At 36.6% G+C, this 23,608-nt stretch overlaps 1 protein-coding gene across 1 annotated transcript; it reads right to left on the reverse strand.

Moving 5' to 3' along the window:
• Positions 1 to 474: 474 nt before the first annotated feature.
• On the reverse strand, positions 475 to 22,334 carry MACC1 (MET transcriptional regulator MACC1; the record flags this gene model as incomplete). Its single annotated transcript, XM_084283054.1, has 5 exons — positions 475 to 690; positions 5,281 to 5,469; positions 8,253 to 10,291; positions 12,564 to 12,678; positions 22,260 to 22,334. The coding sequence occupies 5 exons, from the start codon at positions 22,332 to 22,334 to the stop codon at positions 475 to 477; spliced, it is 2,634 nt and encodes an 877-aa protein (XP_084139180.1).
• Between the last annotated feature and the right edge of the window lie 1,274 nt (positions 22,335 to 23,608).

Below are 23,608 nucleotides of genomic sequence, written 5' to 3' on the forward strand. Positions count from 1 at the left end.
AGAATCCTAAAGTTCTTTCAAGGCTACCCTGAAGCCACTGGTCTTATAGATGAGGGCTTTGGACATCAATTAAAACTTATTAAATATTCAAATTTTAATGTCCCTGAAAATAATGTTTCTAGGTGCCTAGATTTCTAGGCCCCATCAGCTACATTTATCTGTGCATGGTTCTGTTTCTACAACTGATCTCCACTTAGAAATCGGTGCAATCAGAAATAGTTCCTTGTAGAAAGTGGCCTATAGAATTCCAGCCATTTTTATTGACTTCACCAGTTTATTCCCCCACTCTTCTCCTATTTCCTTTATAGTTTTTAGCAAGCTCTGTTAATCTCAGGTAGCTGTAGTTGAGAACGGGCCTATACTCAACATCACCTCAGGTAAAACAGACTTCATTTTGCCCTGTTCTGGAACCATCGATGAAACACAAATAACTGTACAGTTTCCAGGAGAATTTCCAAAACCATGCTTGGTAGTCTACTCTTCTTCCTCAATTTTGGAGAAAGCACTTGCCCTTAATACTTCCATGCAATTCACAAGAATCAATGTTCCGGTTAACTCTCGCCACTGTTTTGTTACTGGGTTTTTCATTTTATCCAAGGCTGACTGCAGGTCTTGTAAGACATCCCTGTAACTATCTCCATAATGGGCAGCCCACGTGTAGAGAAAGTCATATGCAGGTTTCCACATCATCTGCAAATAAAGGAAGAAATGATAAGGTTTATTTGCAGAAATCTAATTATTTAGCTAAATCTCTCCAATAGTGGAAAAGTAAGAGAGAAAAAAAAAAAAATGTATTTGATCCCTAGCTACACTGAAATGCTTTATTACATAGGGCATATTCATTTAAAAACAAACAAAAACAAAAGGACTCTGGTAACCTTATGTACTTCATTTAAATGAAAGTCTTTAATTCTCAGAGAGGTAAATAAGGGAAAGAAAAATTCTTCATTCAGATGATTATCACCAAGTCAGAATATATCTGTGTCTGAAAGTAAAACTCAAAGCACAGGGGTAGAAGGAAAACACTTGATCATTTTTGCAATTCACACACCCAGCAGCAGTTTTCCTATTTGGAGTTTCACTTTGCTTTTGGTAGTTAAAGACCCACTTTGTCTCGTTAAGATCCCACTGTCCCCCTGCTGTATAACTTAGTCAGGACCTTTCAAACATACTTCTTTTCTTTACAAAATATTTTCTGGTAACATCAGCAGAAGGATCCATCTATTAAAAGAAAACAAAACAGAAACAAACAAAAACATTCCAGGAACAGTGGAATGAGAAGTTTTTATAATAATCTTCTTAAAATTACATGCAATTTAAAGTGTTCTGGTACAAATGAAGGAAATAAAAAACAGGTTACCACTGTTCCTTTTTGCAAATTATAATACGTTTAATTATTTTATGCCAAACAAATATGGAGCACATCCTTCCCAAATGTAATTTGTCATTTGCCAAGTTATATTAATGAAGCTAGGACAGCATGATTCAGATACCAAGCTAGATTTACATCCTTCAAAGTGCTGATGTGGAGAGTAAGTTTCTTCTGTTTACAAACAGAAAGATTGTTTTCCCAGCTGCTGCTTTTGCAAATTTAACTTGGGTGACTAGTTCCCTACTCCTCATTGGCAATAGAGGTTTTGCAAACAGCAATTGAGTTAACAATTGCATGGATGATGCATAAAGGTGAAGAAATCTTTCACTTTCCTAAATGGTACTATCATATGCTGTTTTAAAAGAAATACACTGATGCATAAAAACACATGAACAGATATGCACACGTGTATGTATGCACACAGATGTGATCAGAAAGCCTCTTAATTCTACAAGATTTAACTTTATATATATATATATATATATATATATATATATATATATAATGAAAAAGCAGTTTTAATGGTTCAGAAGAAAAATGGTTATTTTTGAGTATAATTCTGTGAATTTAGAAGTGAAAAAACATAAAGCTCTGCTTCCTTGATTTGAGCTCTATTTGTTTGATCTCTAGAAGATTTAAGTAGCTGGAGAAAATTTCTTTGCCCATGATGCTGAGCTTTTCTCCACATTTGGGCTAAAAACTTATCGCAAGATTCGTTCTACTGTAGTTTTTGTCAACAGCTCCCTCATTTTCTGCTGCCTTTCTCCCCCATCCTCAAATGGAAAAACTCATACAACTCATCTCCTCCATAGCATATCTCAAATCTGATTAGTCTGGTATCTGCCTTTAGTTTAAACCATATGAAATTGCCCATGCTTTGAATGAAATTTGCCATTTTAGCTCTAGAGGGGAGAAGGATATCACTATTTATCCCAAATGAACCATGCTTACTGCAGACTTTAAGCAAATCAGTCTTAATTCATAACCATAAGGTTACAAAAGGATGGAAGAAAAGTCACTTAGTGTCTTGTGAGAAGAAATGGAAAAAGATTAATTCTTTCATCAGATGTTACTTTGAGAAGAAGAAAAGTTTGTAATGTACTACTATAAATACTTGATATTATAACTTATTTTAGTGAAATAAAGAATTTCACCATGCTTGCATTTATGTTGAGATCAGAAAGTTTCTTTATTCCTATTTCTAGCTTGATAAACAAGGTATCCAACAAGAGAAGCTAGGATTTCCTGATACATTACTGCTGGCTGTGCTTTTCTCTGCCTCCTGCTTCCTTTCCTTATATTCCTGTTGAACCAGGCTATTTGAAGGATTATGGTATAACCTTCTGTTTGATCATCTTCACTAGTATGTGAAAAAACAGGGAATATTAAAAGATGCTATTCTTTGACTTACACTGAAGGTCAGACTGACACTGTACAGTAAGAGAAGCAACTGAAATCTTTAAAATAAAAACCTTGTTTTCTTCAACTCTAGCACTTTTTTTTTCTTTCTTTTTTTTTTTTTTTTTTTTTTCCCTCCCCTCTCTAAAACAACAGAAAAAAATAGATAACTAAAAGCTTTATGAATTGGTCATCAGTGATGACCAATTAAGGCAGCAGTATTCTACATTCTCATCATACATAACTAATACTGAAGATCTGAGGTAGGTCCTTCTCGACATCTGCATACTCTAATGTAATGGCTGAAGTGTATTGTGTTTGACATCCCTGAATTTTGTCAAAGGAGATTTTTAGGCAAACTATTAAATCACTGCAGTATGCTGGGCAAGTCATTGCTTCAGCTACATGCCTGCACTTTCCCTCTTCTCCCTCTACCTCTGCTGAGTAGGGAATAATGATACATACATCCTCAGTAAAGTGATTTGGAATTTACTGATGAAAAGCTCTTCAAAAGCTAGGCACCAAGTGTATGCACCTTAAGTTGCCTCTGCAATCATCAGAGAAAAGATTTCTCCCACCAAGTAAAATATTCAGTAAAAACATTTTTTGACCAATCAATCCTTTTGATGGTAGAATAGTTCTTGATGAGTAAATAATTGGTTCATGTTTTCAGACAATAGTCAATCATTAGTCAAAACTTATTACTCTTTCATCTTTGCTTAGTTTCCCACTCGTGCACCAACTATTATCAACAGGAAATATTTCCATTAGAAAACTCCAGGCTAGAATAAGATGATTTTAATCGGGTTTATTTTATAGCTGCTATATAAATGCAATGATCGCCAATCAGTCTGAAACAAGCAGTCAGGCTAATATTAGTCTTCTAACAACACTGGGGGCTTGCCCACACAGGTATGAATTTACACTGCATTAGCTACATTCATTTTACTTCCCACATAAGCACTCCTACTGAACAATATACATGTAATGTTATAAGCAGAGGATTGTTTTCTGTGTACAGAGGTTCAATTCACTAGATCACTGAGAAGTTTCAAAGGTCAGTAGAGAGCACTGAAATTAAAGCTTAAATTCACAGGACAGTGAGGATGCTGATTCTCCATGTGAGATACTAGTGCTAGAAACCTGGTATGCTTTAAACTCACACCTGTGCAGACAGACATAGCTAATAATGAGGTGTTTTTTGTTTATTTGTTTGTTTTCACAAAAGAGTAGCAGACTAGGGTATGCTGGAACTGAGAGATTTATTAGGAAAAAAAAAGGAGTAAGGTGCATCCATGCACAAGTAATGTACCCATAACAACTGGAGAAACAAACAAGCAAGCAAGAAAACAAGCAAAAACAACAAGAGCATATGAAATAGCTCAGAGGAAAGTAAGATCATACGAGTAGGAAGTGTTTGCAAACAGTAATGATAATTTTGCAGGAAATGCAGAATGTTATATAGAAATGCTTGGAGTTATGGTCAAACTTTGGACTGGAGGTGGGGAGAGGCATTTAAAGGGAGTAAGAGGTTCATGATCAGAGCAGAAATCTCTTGATAGCAATCATAAGGCAGACAGAATTGAGATGAAAGACTCAGTGGATTCATACTGCAGAAAGGAAAATTCCCTGTCAGAGAACAGGGAGAATCAGCTACAGGGAAAGAAAATGGAAATAAAAAATTAATCCCAAGTTGTCGTGCAGGTATGAATGGGAAATTGAATCCATTCATTAGGTACTGAGATTTGAGAAAAAAGGAATTCAGGCTCGATATTGTGCATTATTTGCAATAATGAGGGAATAGATAGTAGAGGCAAAGGGAGAGTCAATGCAAAAGCTAAACAGAAAGGTCAATTTATGAGTGTCAGTAACACTCAAAAAGAGGATGCTCAGGATAAAACCTAGTCTGAGGCCTAGTAGTCATTGGCACACAACTCTGTGGATCCCACAGTTCTGGATCAGTTCCAACAGTGGATCCCATTGCTTTGGTGTTAAAGTAGAGAAATATAGGTAGCAAGTTGGATGCCCAGGCAAAGATGTGTCAGGAGCACAGGCTGGCCCTTAACTGAGAAGCATAAGTGTAAGCCCAACCTAAGTCTTGTGACATCTCTGTCACATTGCATGGATGCCACGGGTACCTTTGAGCACCTTCAGATAGCACTAGAGATATATTTATGTACCTGAATTTCTTCTTAAATGTGTACACACTAAAATACATCTGAGAGGACAACTTTTTATTCAGAAGTCATCCTTCTGTTTAACCAGAATGCTTTACAAAGGAGGGTAAATAACATGAACTGCATGGCAATTAAAAGAGGGTTTGTCAGGTTCATATAATAGGTCAGAGGTGGAAGTGGTGTCAGAGTTTGTCTTGCCTGAGTTAAAAGGTGACAAATCTGACACAAACACAGAATGGAAAAGCGTTTCTTCTACACATAGCAAGGAAGAAGAAAGGTCATTGACTGCATTTGAGGAGCAAGCACGTACACTGCTTTACGCCAGAGCCTTACCTCCAGAGCTACTGCTCCACTTTTTCCTTGGTGGGGTACCTCATAAGCCTCTATTTGCTGCTTTGTGAGTCGGGCTAGTTTCTCTGCGAGCTCCCGCCAGTATTTGCCAAGCTTCACAGCTGAAGTCAAAATGATGGTGTCCTGGGTAAGACGTGCCACTAATCCCTGGCAATCTATTTTCAAAAGTGCCTGCAACAATCATTTTCATTAGTGTTCCTTCACCAAGGAATTTCCTACAAACATCATTATAATTTGTTTTCACTATTCTGCAATTTTAAGCAGACAGAACAGCTTCCCCTCCTCAGGTTTTACTTTCCCTAAAAGGTATTGTCAATAATTTCATAGGAAAACTGCCCATAAGCTTAAGAAAAAAAAAAAAAATAGACTGGCATTCATCTGCTTCAGCATTCCAGTGTTGCATGGGTGCTGCCAAGCTCAAGGATCCTAAAGGAAAAATATTTTTCTTCAGCAAAAATATTTGGGACATCAAACTGAGCTTCTTAAAGAATGACATGGAACTTAAAAATGAAATTAGAGCACTCTTATATGAAGGTATGATCCTTAGTTTACTTTTCCAGAAAATCATTGATTACAATGGCCAGTACCCTCTGATTTACTCCCCCCACATAACCAATAATTTGCTGACCATTTCACAGAAACACAAGCATTAAAATCTTCATTCCCGTATGCTAAATGATCTTCTAAGAACAAACAAATTAAAGTGTTTCCAGCAGTGAAGCCCTGAAATGAAGATATATTGTGCTGTCCTTTATTATTTGCTTACACAAGAGCTAATAAGAAAATAGGTAAATAGGTGGTATTTTTTTTTATTTTTTTCTCTTCAAATTAAGAACAGTATGTTCCACTGTAAATATTGACTTTTCAGTGCAAGATCAAGAACCAAACCCAGAAAAGCTCCTTAGTTTCCAGATTTTCAAGAAAATATCAAGCATTTCTCTACAAAATAGACATCTGTAACATTTAGTCAAAATAAATAAATAAATAAATAAATAAAAATCCTCATTGCAAACAGTAGAATTTTTGGTATGCAAGATGTCTAATATAACTTAATTAATTAGAAAATACTGAATATGGATCCAAAACTCTCATGCTACTGCCTGTCTAGAATAAGATACTGAAGTAGCTAGCAAGAAGCAGACTATAGTGTACAGTAACAAATCCCTTTACACTTCAGCAAAGTGTACACCAAGCTGTTCAGTTTGTCTTTGATCTGATGAGAACCAAGAACCTTATTAGACGTGAAAACAGGAAATTAATTAAAATAACTAACCAGTAAATTCTATCAACAAGTAACATAAAAGATAAGTCTTTAAGTCTAGCTTTAGAAAAACAGGGAATTGCTTTTGTATTTCATAGCTCATAATCATATACATCTGAAAAAAAAAATAAACTTGTTAATCTAATTGAACTCTACTTTTTGCCTGTTCTGGTGTGACCCCTTCATATCATCATATTCAATCAAAAGTTTGGGTCATTTTCATTTTTAGCTGCTCCCGCCCTTTGGAGACAGCAAGCTAAACTGTCCTTTGTACTTGTTCAGTTTTATTTCATTTAGTGCAGAGTTAGGAATTGTGTAAGCCACCACTGCTGCCAAAATGTTCTGAATCTTTTTGCTGAAATTGCTGTCAACACATCAAAGAGAACAAACTAGTTATGAGAAGCACACCCTGTTGAGGTTTGCAATTCACAGGGACAGTCAAAAGGTTTCAGATGAAGGGCTGAATTCACGTATTTTTAAAACATGAATTTTTAAACACACATTTTTTGTTTACACACACTTCATCTTTGAATGAAAAACTTAATTTTCTTTTGTCCCTAAATATACTAGAACACTTTCAGGCAGAGACAAGGACAGAATTGAGTAATCCTGAATTCCAAATTAGTGTGCACGCAGCTCTGAGTAAATTTTCAATATTTTAATTATTATTTATTTTATTATTAAATATTTTAATTATTTGAATGCAAAATAATATGCTTTAAAATGCAACCAATTACCTCAAAGCACATAGGAGTAAATCACATAATTTACATGTAGCAGTACTGCATCATGTAGAAGTTGTTCAGTGGCTTGCAACTGAAGCCCATGAAAATACCTGTTAAAATACTTTTATTACTGTCCTTAGGTAGCTACAACATTAACTATGAAGTTGTCATGTATAGAAAGAAAATGTTGTCTTCAACAGGTGGGTCATGATTTGCCTGCTTTAAAAACATAACGCAATCTTAGACATGCATATTACAGCAGACATACTAATAATAGAGTTCCCAAACTACATGGTTGCTAATTGCTTCCAATTGGGATTGGAAGCAACTCAGGGAAACAGTTTACCATGATCATGACTTCCATGACGAAAGACAACTATTTCAATCCTAGCCTTTTATATATATATATATATATATATATATATAAATGTGTATATATATATAAATATATATATATACACATATATATATACGTACATATATATATATGTATATATATACATATATATATGTACGTATATATATATATGTGTATATATATATATATATATACACACACACACATATATGTGTGTGTGTGTATATAAATATACATGTATATATATATATGTGTGTGTGTGTGTGTGTGTGTGTGTATATAAGGCCAGGATTGAAATATACACACAAACACACACACACACATATATATATATATATATATGTATATATGTATAAATATGTATATAAGTAATCACACATGAACCTCCTGGAACTCTTACAGGATGCTATTTAGAATGAATTGATCATAGTATTATTTTTCATGAGAATCTAGATGTACTTTCCACCTATATGTATCTGCAAGTTTTAGTAATACGTTAGGGTTTATAAAGAATCCTGTAAAGGTGCAGAACAGTATTTTGTTGTTCATACATTGAGTAGCCTGTTGGCAATATATTCCCAATAACCAAGTTAGTTCATGCAATACTTACAATAATGAGCTCATAAAGGAATAGTCTCTTTTTCTTGTTAGCATGGCAGTCTTCCTTTAGCCTCTTCACAACATGTGCAACTCTGTCCGATTCTTTATCGCCGTGTGCCTCATTAAAGTCATCCAAAGACATATGTGAATATCCTAGCACGTCAGACAAAGCTCTCCAGTCATAAACACTCTCTGACACTGTAGATAAAACTACTGAGTAGATATAAGTCAGTTTTTTAAATGGCAATACAATTTGTTCAACAAGACTCTTGGTTGTTAGCTCACTGTCAGTAGTGTCCATAGCTTGCTCTTTAGAAATCACTTTTATGTTTTTGCAATGTACCAGACCAATCTTTTTTCTGAGAACTCCTACATACCACTCCTTTATTTTAGTTTGTCCAATGGCTTTTACTTTATCTTCACCAAGAAGTGCTATTGTATCCCCTTTAAAATATTCTAACAAATAGTCAATCTTATTTTGACGTAACACAGTTTTCAAAGCCACTCCATAAGTATTAACATTTAAAATTTTGTCTTGAAACTTTGGGTATTTAACTGTTGGTATTAAAAATAAAGGTGCAGACTTGATTTCTTTGCGTTTTTGTAAACGTTTTGGCCTAGTGATAATTCCACTTAATTTTGGAGCTGGATCAGGGGTAGTAACATGGAACTGCATTACTTGGCTACTTCTTAAGACTTTAATCTGAACAAGAAAAACAAAGAAATGCATCTCCCTGCATCCTAGCATGGAAAACAGGAATTGGTGTCGGACCATTTCACCAGTTTTCAGTTCCTCCTCTTTAATATTTTTGCTTTGGTCTTCCATCTTTACCTCAAAATCTGGATCACAGGATACCAAAGAAATGTTTAGATCCTGGGGCTTTTCCAGCAGAAATGTATGTTTTCCCCACAGCTGAAACACAACAGGAGGCATATTTTTCCCCCCCTTTTTTATATCACAAATTGTAAGTTTTCCTGGAATGTAGTTATGACCAAACACTGCAAAAACTGCTGTAAAAGATGGATGAATATATTTGGGACCATAAATTCCAACTGAGACAGTTCTATGCACATAATCCCAGACATTAGTGGCTGGAGGCTGGAGCTTGTTTGCCTGGACTGCAATCACTGCGTACATCACATGACTTAGGTCCGTTAGTTTCACTTGTATGGTATCTTGATAAGTGTAGCAATTCCCCAGTTTCTTAAAAGGTCCTTCTTTATTGAAACTAAAAAAACACACAATATCACTCATAACCTGGCTGAGAGGATCATTCTTCACTTGAGCTGCAACTTTCACCTCCAGGAAAATAGCTTCTTTCGTGTTGAGGTTGCTCAGCGTGAGTTCTATCAGAGGACTTACAGTGCTAGACAAGTCATTGTTAAAGGAAGAGGGAGGATTAAGAATAGCCCTTAAACCAACTTCTTGGAATTCTCCAGGTAATACATGACCCACAGGGATGTGAACATTGATATCAGAGTCAGGTAGATGAACTGAACCCCCTTCATGGTTCAGTTTACAAACTATATGAATGTCAGTAGCTTGCGTCTGTGCCCATCCAGGACTATGGCTCATGGCTTCTAAATCTAGGCAAGACCGAGTCAGCTGTCGGTGATTCAACCAAGCCATCTTGTAGGCTTCACGGTCATTTTGAAGACATGTAATGTCTGAAGGTATAGTTTTTTGAGGTATTGTCTTGCAAGGATTAAATCTTCGGTTATCAATAATATCCAAGAAGTCAGAAACACTCTTGGATCGTCCAGATCTTCTTGCTGAGGTCTTTCTTAGAAGACAGTCTATATCTAGCTCGTCACCTGAGGAAGCCAAAGAATCCCTATTGCTAGAAACTTTAGAAAACAAATAGGGTTTTTCTTTCAAGACAGAAAGGTATTTATTATTTTCATTTCTATTGGAAGCAGCTATGTCATGTACAAAAGGGTTGGAGGCTGACAATTCATTCCAGAAAGGATTGGTCTTGGAAACAACATGGGCATGTTTTAAGAGGTCAGACCAGTCAATATCCAAATCCAATTTACTTTCATTGACATCTGTTTAAAAGAAAGAAACAGAAGTATTTCCTAAATCACAGAAACTTGACACATTTCATTCATTTCTAACCAATACTCTATTAAATTGATGACAGGAAACTAAATTTATCCCCCTAAAATGCACACAGATCAAGTTATTATAGAAAAGATTTATATTTCTTCTTCAGGACTTTAAAGAGCATCAATATTGATTTCTAAGCAACATTAAGAATTTTGTTAATAATAAATAAAGTGTGCAACTGAATTACTGTTGAAGGATGTAAAGCATCATCTGCAAGATGCTGATCATTACCAACTCCTAGAACTATTAATTGGCATCAAGTATACTAAGGTACCTTAAGCTTTAAACCCTTACATTTCAGTAATCTTTGGCCTGTTACAAAATTTTATGCATTTCTTTCCTTTTTTTTTTTTTTTTTTTTTTCTCTATGCAAAGATTAAACAACTACTGTTTCATTTTTTGAACACTGTAGACACTACAGATAAATGTGTTATTCAGGATTCCCTTTCATGGTAGTGCACATGCATTTAATTGATAACAGCACTATTACAATTCATTTGTCTTAATGGAATTTGTTACACTATCTTTCCTTTTAAAAATTCATTTGTATAATTTATGAATTGCACAATTTGAAATTGAGAGAAATGTTTTTGTGGCTATTATTTTTTGACATTGAACTTAAATAAGCAAATAAGGATACAAGTAATATTTAAATATGGCTTCTAATAAAAATACTCATCATTAACAATGCCTATTTGTTGTGAATATGTCTCAAGTCTATATTAATAACAGTTCCCAGAAGCTGGTTTATAGGTTAAGACTCATACCTCCTGCAACAAACAGTGTTTGAAACCTTTTATGCTAAAGTTTTCTGTGACTAACAGTTTGCCATTATTATTCTATAGCATCCCTTCTTCCTACATCCTTACAAAGAATTTTAATGTGAGTGGGGAAAGACAGCATTGCTATTCATTCAGCATACTTACATCTTTCACTATTACACTACCTATAATAGCTTCCACCTTCTCCAAAGTTATTAATTACTGCTCAAATGTAGGAATGACAGTGCACTCAACCAAAATAAATAAATAAATAAATAAAAATGCTGAAGCATTTGTGCTTCTCGTTTCCAATTTTTCATGAACTGTGACAAAAAAGCCCAAACAGTGATTATTTTTTCTACATTTCCAGAAAAATCCTGAGTGAGAAGAACCAAAATGGAATTTATCTGGAATGCTGTTGGTGGGATGAGTGAGCCTGGGGATAGCTCTTGACCTGGGCTTGGCCAGGAACACCAGACTGCTCAATGGCCAGCTGAAAAGGCTTTTAATTTCTGCCCAATGTCCAAAAGCTTTCCCTGCATTGTGTTGCTATTACAGTACAATCCTTTATTAGAAAATAAATTAAATAATCCCCAAAATAACATTCTATAAATACATATGTATTAAAAAATAAAAATAAAATAAAAACACTCCAGCCTTCCCCTTTCTAAAGGGTATGTTTCCACAGGAAGTCTGAGCTGAAAACTCTGGCAGAGCCCAAATCATTAGGCTGGATTCTTTTCTCATGCCAAGGTAACAGTACAGGTTACTGAGGTGCTATATGTTAGCAAGGAAGTAATTTCTACTCCCCAGATTGCACAGCAAGTGCCAGACTCACTCTTACATCTGCTACTAAACAAAAGCTAAGAGAAGTTCTATCTTGTGAAGGGGAACGTTCTCTTAACTTTTTGGCTAACAATGAGATTAAAGTCACTTTTGTTTTAACTCAGATTAACTCCGCTGACATTAAACACAATTTTCTACAGGCTAAAAGTCAAGTTTTTAACCAGTACTAACTCCAAAGTTATCTTGCCAGATTTCTGGTATTTTAAAGAAACCTTAAATGAAAGGAGCTTGGATAACAAACATACCCTAAATAAATCCTAAATAACAAACATACACTAAGTAGAATTTATCCATGTAAGGTTAATGGTTCCAGCAATTCCTCCCAACCTGCCTGACCCACATTTATTATAACAGGGGACTTGTCTTTTGCTGTCAATTTTCTCCTAGGCGGCTTTTTGACAACTCCTTGCACTCTGATTCCAGGGACATCCATGATGGCCTGGGTAGTACAAAACAAAAATAATACAAGCAAACAAAAAAAAAAAAACCTCTGTTGTGCAGGGGTTTACAGAATAGCGGTAACTCTTTACACTATCAGGAACTTTGCAGAAGTACAGACTTTAGGTGGAAAGCCTTAGTAAAGAAAATAACAGAAGATACATACTGTAGGTGGCTGAAGGCGTCCGGTCATCCACATCAATCAAAGTCCCTTCTGACCTGCTCCGAGGAATCTCTGAGTTGTGGAGGGAAGCTGCTCCACTACTGGAAGTGTTTTCCTCCTAGGAAACAGTTAAATGTATAAAACATTAGCAAATATGTAACTTGAAAAAGGAGAAACTGATGAATAGTCGAGCTTTGCTCCTGTGATGGGATAAATTAAAAAAAAAAAAAAAAAATCCTAAGTGAAGTTATGGTGTAAGACTAAATTTATGAAGTCTGCCCAAGAGCATCATAATCCCAAGTGAGTCTTACTACTTAATTTACAGCAAAAATACCAGATGCAACAGCCATAGTACAATGCAGTATCCCAGACCCTGGTGAAGTCCAGTATGTCACACAACTAAATGTCTTGCAGTTGGAACTAAGACAGTTATACAATATCTTCCATTCTGAATGTCTTGAATAAAAACTTAATATATCAATAAAATCACAGAATGTTAGGGTTTGGAAAGGACCTTGAAAGATCATCTAGTCCAATCCCCCTGACAGAGCAGGAACACCTAGATTAGGTCACACAGATCATCGGGTCAAATAAACATCCAAAGTTTCTAGCCAACCTTATCTTAAAAAGGGAATTAGAAGGGGAAGATCTAGGTCCATTCCTTCCTCTGTCAACTGATATAAAATATTACTGACCCCTTCTGCTTTATTATTCTTCCTATGCTCTTCCCTGAGTGAACATCAGTTCAGATTTTCCTGTTAGTCTGTACATGTATGACTTAAAACACACTACCAAGGGGTGCATTCCAGCACAGCAACAACCTAATAGAGGATGCTCAGGTCTCTCCTCTTCTCTTTTGGTTACAAGAAGTTCTGTTTGATTTTGACATCATTTGCATATGGCCACATGAGAGCTGTAAACCAGGTGCTGTAGTTAAAACAAAAAAAAAAGAGTCAAGAGCAAACCTGTCACAAAGGCAGGACATGAGGGACATTCCTCTAAGGCAGGTGACAGGGAAATGGACATTTACAGGTACTACTGCTTATTGCTGTTTTCAGCTGCCCAGGAAGACGAATTGCAGACCTTTGAAGGAGTGTTGGGTATCTATGTGCCAAAGTTACTGCATCCCAACAGCAGAAGCTGGAGGAAATACAGTCTTCTAGACCTCTTTATACAGGAGAGCTCATTAAATCTGTGTTATAAGCCAAGATCACTTAATGACTTTCCCAGAAAGCTCTGACTATCCTTATACGTAGTGTGGTAGTACGGGATGATTGCCAATAAACACATGAAGACATGGATTTAAAGCTTTTTTTTTTTTTATTAAAAAAAAATAAAAATGGGGGGAAGTCACAAAGTCACAATTCTGTGGTGTATCCACAGGATAGAAAAGCTAGCTTTGTTCAGGAGTCTGAAGTATTGCAAACTGCCACTTCTTCAGCAGCAACTGCAGCCTACTCAGATCTGATGTATTAGGCTTGATTTTTCTGTAGCAGTAAGAAAAAAGAATTTTCAGTTACAATTTTAGTAGGTGAGTTTTGGGAAAAAGGAAGCATGCATTACATCAAAACATTACTGAATGAGAAACTGGAAGCTAGCTGACTGTCTCCATTGCATACAGGGTGATAGTTGAAGACATGATTTTTTTCTGCACTACAGATGTAAATTGGTACTTTTTATTCTTATTACAAGGGCTACATTCAGGAAATGGCAATCTGTTCAGATGTGGATTTGTACTCAGGCATGATGCAAGGCTGACATCAGGCTAAGGCTGAAAGTTACCCAGCAGTTTTGCTGTTGTAGGGCAGTAAGGACTTTCAGGTTCCCCTGTTGCCAGAAACCTCAGCCTCTGGCCTTAGAAGATCTGATTTCAGATGGCAGTGAAAGCTAGCATCCAAGACTAATAGTTTGCAGCTTCTGTTATTAATGCTGTACCAACGCCAAACTGGAACCGAAGATGCCTCCTTCATCCCAACCTACACTGTCATCCCAACATCTGACATCCCACACCTCTATAAAAATGTCACTGCTCCTTCCATCTGTGGTAAATAGCAGTATCTTTGATAATGCATATGCATTACTTCAAAGAAATTGTTTTGCATTGCAGCTGCAACTCGAAGTTTGAAGAACTGAACATATATTAACACGCAAGATTTTCAGACTTCTACATCACGGATTAGGGTTATTTAATCACCAGTGTTAGGTAACCATAGTCTAAACTCCCAGTTAAGTGTACAAAAAGAAAGTCTACTTCTTACAGTATGAGTGTGTGTGTTGCCAGCACTAATCCCTGACTGATGATTTATTGATCAAATGACATATTAATCTAAGAACAATTCTTTAAATAGTTAATAAAAAGCACAAGTATTTCAGTAGCTCTGAGACGTGGGAGGCAGTAAGTAAAGATGAGGAAAGAGCACACAACAGTGCAAGTAGCTGCAGAAAAACTAAAATAGGAAACCCTAAGGGAAGGGGGAGGGAGAGAAAATGAAAAAGAAAAACAAATCTCGTACACAGTGGGAGTATATTGACAGAGACATGACAACAAAATTGCATATAGAAGTTTTATACAAGCTATGAATTTCTGCAAACAGAATAAGCTATTTCCTAAAAGTTCCTTCTGGGAACTCCTTAAAACCTTTAGCACTAGCCTGGCACAAGGACAGAAGAGGGGGATACTGAAAAGGAAAACTACATTCAAAAATAACCACCCCCCCCCACCCCCCTCAAGAAAGCATTCCTTGGTATTTGAGCATGATGAGGGAGACCCTTTGATTTAGGCACATCTTCAGGCCAGCCAGGAAGAGGAGGAGGGAAGGGGGACAACATAGATGTTTCTGTGCAAAAAGATGACCACGTTTTGTCAGAATGCCAAGGGATGTGGGAAATGCTGAGGACAAGCTGTATCCATGCTGTGGGGTACTGGGCAATGTGCCTCCTGAACACAGTTACATGATCTGACTGCAGGCTGGATCCTGTCTACTCCATGTTCCAGCCTTAGTGCTGGAAATGCTTAAATCCCCAATGCCTTTGTACAACACCTATACAATAAGAAAAATCTAATATTCCCCCTTTTTTCCATGGTTAAATTCTATGACAAATATAGCACCCTATCTGAAACTTTTGATGGGGCAGCCCTGTTAATTAGGAATTTACCTGGGCAAATACAGAAGAATGATCACCCACAAGAGAGGAGAGATTAATGCATGTGGGATAGAAAGCCATGCTGAGCAAGAGTGAAGGGGAAAGGTATGAAAACCTTTTGCTGTGGAAAATAGGGAATTATGTACAGGAAGAAAGGGAAGCTAACCTTTTAATTTGCTGTAGCTACTAAATAAGAAAGATGTAACCTCACAAGTACTTAATCGTACAGAGAATTTTTTGACTGATATTATGTGAGCTCACAGCATGAAACAAGCAGGAAACAAAGAAGTGAACAGATTGGAAAGAGATCAGCTATGGAGATGACCAGTGAGTGAACCTGAGTGACTGCTGAGAGACATGGCATTTTTCTGTATGAGGGCAAGAAACAGCTTGCTAGGTGCAATCTGCTGTTAAAGCTTGGAGTGCATTGTGTGACCCGTAGGAGCAGGGAAAGCAGGACCCACAGTACTTCTGGCAAAAAGCTGCAACATGGTCACAGAGGAAGAAAAACATATTAGGGGGAGAAGGTAGTTGCAAGTAGAACAGTTAAATTTTCAGAAAAAAAAAAAAAAAAAAAAAAAAAAAAAAAAAAAAAAAAACAGGAGATAGATTTGCTGCAAACTGCATTACTGCAGCATGCAATGCCTCTGGAAATGTCTTCCAGGTCTTTTAAAACTTGAGTGCACTCCCCCCCTTCTCCCCCTACTCCCAGAGTCTATGCGAATGAAAACGTGTCCTGCTGTGCTTTAAATACTGCTAAGGAAGAAAACAAAAAAGCCTAAAAGCAAACACTTCCCCACTGCCTCTGTCCTCAAAACCAAACACATTCCTTTGTGTTTTTAAAGGATCAACATCCCAGAGCAAGACACTAGTGATATGCCTTTCATTCAACCTTAGCCCTGTTTGCCCCTCTTCAAGAGCAGGCTGTATTAACAGCAGAGCTCTGCCTTGGCAGTGTCACCCTGTGGACTTACACACAAACTGATACCCAGCCATGTGATTATTCACAATGATTCATGGCCTTTGTATCCAGAGGATGAAGCTTTGGCATTTGCAGAGACAGGACAAGCAACACAAGCAGGTGATAGAGATGTGCTTCATTCCTCAGGCTCACTCAGCTGTCATGTGGAAAGATGACTTGCTAGGTATACAGGTTGAGTTATTAAACATACAAGTTTACTTCCGAAAACGAAGCAAGGCTTATTCATCAAAAGATTAAATACAGTGTTCCTGACCTAACCAAATACTGAGTATACTGAACTATTTAAATTCCATTAGATGCAGGGAAGCAAAGGATTTATAAAGAGAAAGCAATTACAAAGAAGAGAGATGGTTTCAAAAGGGCCTACACATCATCAAGTCTAAAACTGCCTGTTCTCAGCAAATTAACATGTTCCTAACTAAACATCAGTTACAGTAATGGGACATTTTTATAACAGACCCTTGTTTTTCATGATCTGGAAGAGCTTTACGCAGCTCAGAGATTGGAGACAGGATGTTAGATATGAGTTTACCCATCTCTGGTAACAGAGCTCAACTGTGATACGATAGTGGCCAATGGTAGTACAGAACAGCATGCAAAGCTTTCAGTTGAAGTGATAAAGTCGTTGACTCTGTTAACTTGCTGCATGTGAGACAGTTAAGGATTGCATCCATATCTCTTTTGAACTGAGACAGAAGTGGTTTTTAATGTTTCAGCTAAAGAGCTCTCAGTCCTGTGTTACCTACCCTACTGATACTTAACAGCAATGTCTGTGCTTTAGTGCAATCCCCTTACTTGTCGCTTTGACTATAATGATAGTGAGGTGATTTTAATTGATATATATACTAATTTATTCCAGTTTTAAATAGTTGACTATTTGGTATCTACTTTTTCAAAGTTCTGGAAACATATCAGTTTGTGGATACTGTAGATCTGCTCACATTCCTTTCTGAACTCAGGGTTTAAGGTTTCTATAGACCAAAACATCTCTCTACAGAGATGCTTGTAACTAGTGTAATAACTGTTTGTAATACTCTGACCTACCTTTTAAAGGGTAGGGCTAGTAGTCTTAGCTCAACATAAAAATGTGACCTGAAGTGGGTAATTCTCTCATTAGATTTCCACAACTTCACCAGTGGCTTTTTATAACCTCTGCTTAGCTCTGTGCTAACTACATGTAAGACTCATTGCTTTACAGCCAGTTTGGAGAATACTATGCAAACAGAAATGATTACACTCTCTGCACAAGAGAAGTACCCTTTCTTTCCTCCCACACATCTACACTTCTAAAATTGTTTGTAGTAAGCATAAGGGTTACGGTATTTATTTTTGATTATAAATGTCACATTTGGGAACACTGCTTTCCAGAAGCCTCAAAAAACACACATAAACCTTCACGTTGTGTTTTGGGTTCCAGCTGCTGCTTTGAAATATAGTAAGGTTTCTCTTCAACATTAGGACAAAAAAAAAATAAAAAAAATGTTGCCTTCCATCTGCATCACTAAGTAACTTTCTAAAGTATTGAAAATGGAAAGTAAGGATGCCCTTTAAGTTCCAGCTTCGTAAGTTGTAAGGTTTCTTCTTTTTGCTGAACAGAGCAACCAACTTGGCAAGCTTATTACCTTGATTGTTCTTTAAACTCATTTTCTTACTACTTCTTGAGAGCTTTTAAGACCAATAATAATTTTAAAAACCACAATGGATTCTCACTAACCATATACAAACATACATACTGTGGAAGCCTTGAGTCATACATACATGGGAAGCAAGGAAGCATTGGAGGTACTGTAAAAACAGTTATAGATACTTGGCAATTTTTGACAAGGTTTGTAAGTACAAGATACCTCCAAAATGCTCATTATATTGAGTATTTTTCCCCTACTTTATTCTCTTTCTAATAAATAAGACCTTTCCAAGCTGCAAGCAGAAGTTACACTGGGTAGTTAACTGATCAACTCACCTGTCAGTGAAGATGAAACCTCAGGTACTTGCACATTAGCTCTGCTTAAGCAACACTACTAACTTTCCTGCATAGTGTTTATTATGCTTTCAGTAAGAAAAGGCTCCTGCCAGTGCCTAGTAGTGGCAAAAGACAATTTGCAAAGGGACTGATACAAGCTGATATAAACTGCGGTCTTTGAGGGCAGGAAGCAGCTGGGGAAGGGAGGAAAGAGGGGCAGCAATAACATTAACAGTAGTGAATGATTTACAATCTCATGGTTGACTTCAAGAGTAATAAAGGAGATTTCTTAAAAAAAAAAATATATATATATATATAGAGAGAGAGAGAGAGAGAGAGAGAAGCTTTCTCTATCCCAAAGACTGAATTTTGGTAGCGTCTTGCTGTTTAACCCTCTTACAGTTTTATAGAGAAAACAGCACATCCACTAGCCACCCATAAAAAAAGTTAAGGATAACAATTCCCAGAAAATAAAACCTAGGTCAAGTTGTGAACTAGTTTTCCATTATGAACTGGAATTCACTGAGTTACATGTTTCACAGAAGTAATTACTCTTTAACTTAAGGACTGAGCACAGGCAGGGGAAAAAATCCTTTTGACTTTCAACATTTAAATATATCCCATTTGGACCATCAATGTGATAAGGGGAACCCTACAAACATTATGCTTTCTTCATGGCATTAAGTCAAAGCATCAAGGAATCCACCTGCAGAGAAGGGTCACCATTTTACTCACTCACAATGCTTTTTAAGTTAATATTATAATTATAATTAACATTAACAAATGATGTTAAGCACCTGTATCAGCTGGGTAGGTTGTAAAGGTTGTATGTGTTTTTCCTACTCCAAACTAAAATTGATACAACAAAGCAATGTGGCTGACACTGTGCCAGGACCCAATCTTAAACTTTCAGCTGTGAAACTTGATTGCCTGCTGTACCTGTCTGGGTACATGTTGATACTTTATTTTGGACAGCAAAAGGTTGTACAGGCAAAACAAGCAATGGGAACCTCAAAATAAATTCAGTTTCGTATCTAGGCATGTATGAAATACCTTTTCTCTGGTGTTCCGGTTTCTGGAAATTGAGATGAGTGCCTGCAGATGGGGCAGGGGAGGAAATCAAGTAATACACTTCTGGTTCTCCCAAGAAATATGAAGGGAGATTGATACATAGAGAACAGAAATGATGGAAGAAGCACAACGTGGAAACAAATGACTAAAACAGCTACCCATATCAAGAAAATGACTGTATTAAACATGGTAGAATAACATAAATCCATTTGGCAAGGACCCTTCTGGCTGTCATTAGAGGCTAGCTTAAAAAGTTAATAACCATAAGCATAATCATTCTTCAGCACAACCACAAATTACATTTTGCCACAAATTACATTTTGCTTTACTTCTGACCACATAACAGAGACAAGAATATGTGACAGAACAAATAATATTCTTGACAGATTGTGATTATATATATACTAAGGAAAAAAAAAAAAAAAAAAAAAAAGCCTGTTTTTCACATATTGATCTTCTTTGACTGAAGAACTTGATAGTCCTTGGCACTATAGAAACATACTGAAGCGAGCATTTAAGATGGAGTCTTAATCACTGTGATACTTTCCAAGGTATACTGCAGAAAGCTCACATTTTCTTTGTTGCTTTTTATGGCAATTATAGTTTCCAAAGCTTGGCTAGAACTTTCTCTGTCAGTAAGATGTCATTTCATTTAAAACATCTGTGCCTGTGTTGCTAGTAACTGGCTGAGCTGTCCATTATGTTACACCTGCCAATATTTTGAAGTTACTTTTGACATTGTTTGCTGAAATGTCAATTTTGAAAGGAAGAAGGGAGGGGAATTCATAAAAACATACTCTGTTCTCTAAAAAGCCAAACCCAGTACCTCTTGTTATATTGCAGACTCTTGCTTTACATAACAATTATACATGCACTTTACAAGAAGAAAAAAAAAAAGGAAAAAGAAGGAAAGAAAAACTTCTTAAGTAATCTTAGTTTTTAAATATAAAGCAATTTATGTTTAAATGGGTATTTTCTCTACTAATAAAGGACATTTGAATCTAAATTGTACCCTTAACTACATCTTATCAACAGTACTGTTAAAAATGTCATACTTTTACTGAAATAATATGATTAATATGCAATAATAGAACCAGATAGACTCTGAAGTGGTAATGATCCAGGAAAAAAATAAATAAATAAATAAAAGGCCAAGGAAGATAAATTGCCACATAATACACATAATATCAGATCCCATTTAATAATCCATCTCTGATCACAGCAGACTACATATTTCAGGTGAAGAATTAAGTGCTACATAAGAAAACAGAGGAAGGGCTGCTTCTAACATTGCTAGTAGTTTTATAATCTGGAATAGAAGCAATTCTATTATATGTAAAAATCGATCTACAGTATCTACATGGATATACAGGTCTACATGGATGTTACTCTAAGGAAACAGTTGAATTCAAGGAGATTTGAGACAACAAGCTCCCAATAAATTCCATGCTCTTACTTGTCAAAATTTAGTTCTTAAATCTTGTTGCTTTACAAGATCATTGGCTGAATTCTCTGCTCCTCTGTATTGAGAAGAGGGAGTCTATACTTTTCTTACTGCTTGTTAGAATAGCACATCCAATCTCATCTATGTTTATGCAGTGGTAACAAAGTCTTACTTCAAAGAGAAAAAGTGAGAACAAACATTGTGTGAGACTGTTGTTCCAGTTCTCCTCTTCCTCCAGTCCCTATGTTCTATATCCACCTTCATTCTCTCCACTGCATGGCAGTGTCTTTCCCAGCAGTTCTCCCTTTTGTGATACATACCCTTAGCATGGATACAGTACCTCAGTGTACAGGTGGGTTTCCCATCCAGGAAAAAGAACAAAAACTATTTTTAGCTGCAGTTAGGGTTACCCACTGAAAACACTTAAAGAACAATGAAGTTCTCAGGAATGGCAGAAACCGTTCCTGAGGTTCTCACAGACAGCTGGCTGACCTCTGAAACTATTCAAATAGAAAAAGTCCCCCATTCTTGCCCAGGCATTCCTATGCTGCCTTTAACCTCTTATTGACTCTATTCACACTCAAAAACAACAACACAGCTCCAGCTGTCTCGTTCTAACAGCCCTACCATTCAGGCTGCTACAGGCACCCTACCTCCAATCTCCACTGGTTCTAGCTCTATAGGCTATTACCAAAGAAAAGTTGTAGAAAATTGATCTGGGACGTTTACCCAGAGATATTTAAACATCATGCAAAGCTGCATTAGTTTCACAAATATTACTTTAATCGATAATTCTTATACGCTTCCAAGTGTTGAGGCTTGTCAGATACTCTTCTTCCAGAAGGGGAGGCCAATTTCTGCCTGATGGGAGAAATTGCCCATAGCATCTCACACATTGGCTACAGCAGATCAGAAGGAATGCTTAGCCCAGGCTTCAGAGGCCCTACAGGCACCAGCACAGGCCATTTAGTGTGGGGTCACTGCCTTCATGGAGCTGAAGTTCCTTTAACTGGCCTGTTTCAGTCTGGTCAGTAATACTAGAGTAACATTTGCTTCACACTGAAAGAAAACAGGTATAAGGTTACAAGTGGAACAAACCTGTGGCCCAGATTTCAGTTTAATAGTTTTCTTGTATTTGACTTTCTTATTTGGGAAGCTAAAGGTATCTGCCATGTGTTAACTCTGAGGATTCAGCCTATGCAGCAACATCTTCCAAATGCCACCCCTAAAGAAATGCTTTCTTTTTTTCCTTTTTTTTTTTTTTTTTTTTTAAATCATCTTTAAGCTTACTGTCCTTGCTCCACTTGTAGAAGGAAGACTTCACAGCCTTTCTGTGAAGTTGCAGTCTTTGATGATCAAACATTTCCCTACCCATCTCACCTCATTGCAGAAACTCTGGAGTTTTGCCCCCTTAACCTGCTCCTACTGCTCCATATAATAAGAGTTCAAAATGTGTTATGTGAAATACTGTAGATTCATATATGTGAAATTACACTTTTTTAAATGAAATGTCATACTTTATGCCTTTTCTATAGAAACAAACATACAGAGCACATGTACAATGCAGCTGAAATACTTCATATCAAACAATTCACTTCTATCATTATGCATGTATCCTTATCATTACTGTCAGGGGTTCCTTGATTAAAGTATACAAGTGTCAAAACATGCAGATATCATTTGAACATTTAATTTATCAACTTCAAACCAAACACACCTTGCTGTGTGATGGCAATTTACTTTGCTTAAGAAGTTTTTTTCCTTGGCTGTTGTTACAGGAGACTCCTGTCACATCTCTTTGCTACAGATGCAAGTAATCCTGATTGTGCAATTTATCACATGAGATTTTCAGTCTCCTTCTTATGGTAATCCTTCTGTGTTTCAAGTCATTGATGATGCAAAGCAGAAATTTGCAGAACATAGGATTCTCCAGCTGAGAGCAGTCTATTACAGAGAGCAAGAAGAGTAGAAGGTATGAAAATAAAACTCCAAGGAGATAGATTCTGCTTCCACAGCTTCATCTAAACTGTAATTACACAAGTATTTGCAGAGGTGCATTGCCCAAATGTTGCCTAGGCATTAACTTGGTTTAGGTCAGCTACTAACATCTCAGCCTAGGGTTTTATTTGTATAGTAACTTAGACTGCAATAAGCAGAAATGTGCAAAATTTTGCTCAAAATCTGAATTAATTGTGGCATAAAAAAACTTTATATACTGTAGAGTTTTTCTACTAGCTCTTGCGTAGCCATCCACACCCACCAAAAAAAGAAGTATCAGTCAGTAGTTCATCAGTAACAACATGAGAAGACATTTGTTGAGTTAGGTGCAAGTTATGATTTGCAGAACAACAGCAGATTGTGCTCAGCTTCACACCATGACTATATGCCCAAACTGCCTTGACAAATGTAACTGAAAAGTTTGTTCTGTTTCAAAGTTGTCTGATTAC

Source organism: Netta rufina (genome assembly GCF_964035555.1).
Source record: "Netta rufina genome assembly, chromosome: 2".
In the NCBI taxonomy this organism is placed as follows: Eukaryota; Metazoa; Chordata; class Aves; order Anseriformes; family Anatidae; genus Netta; species Netta rufina.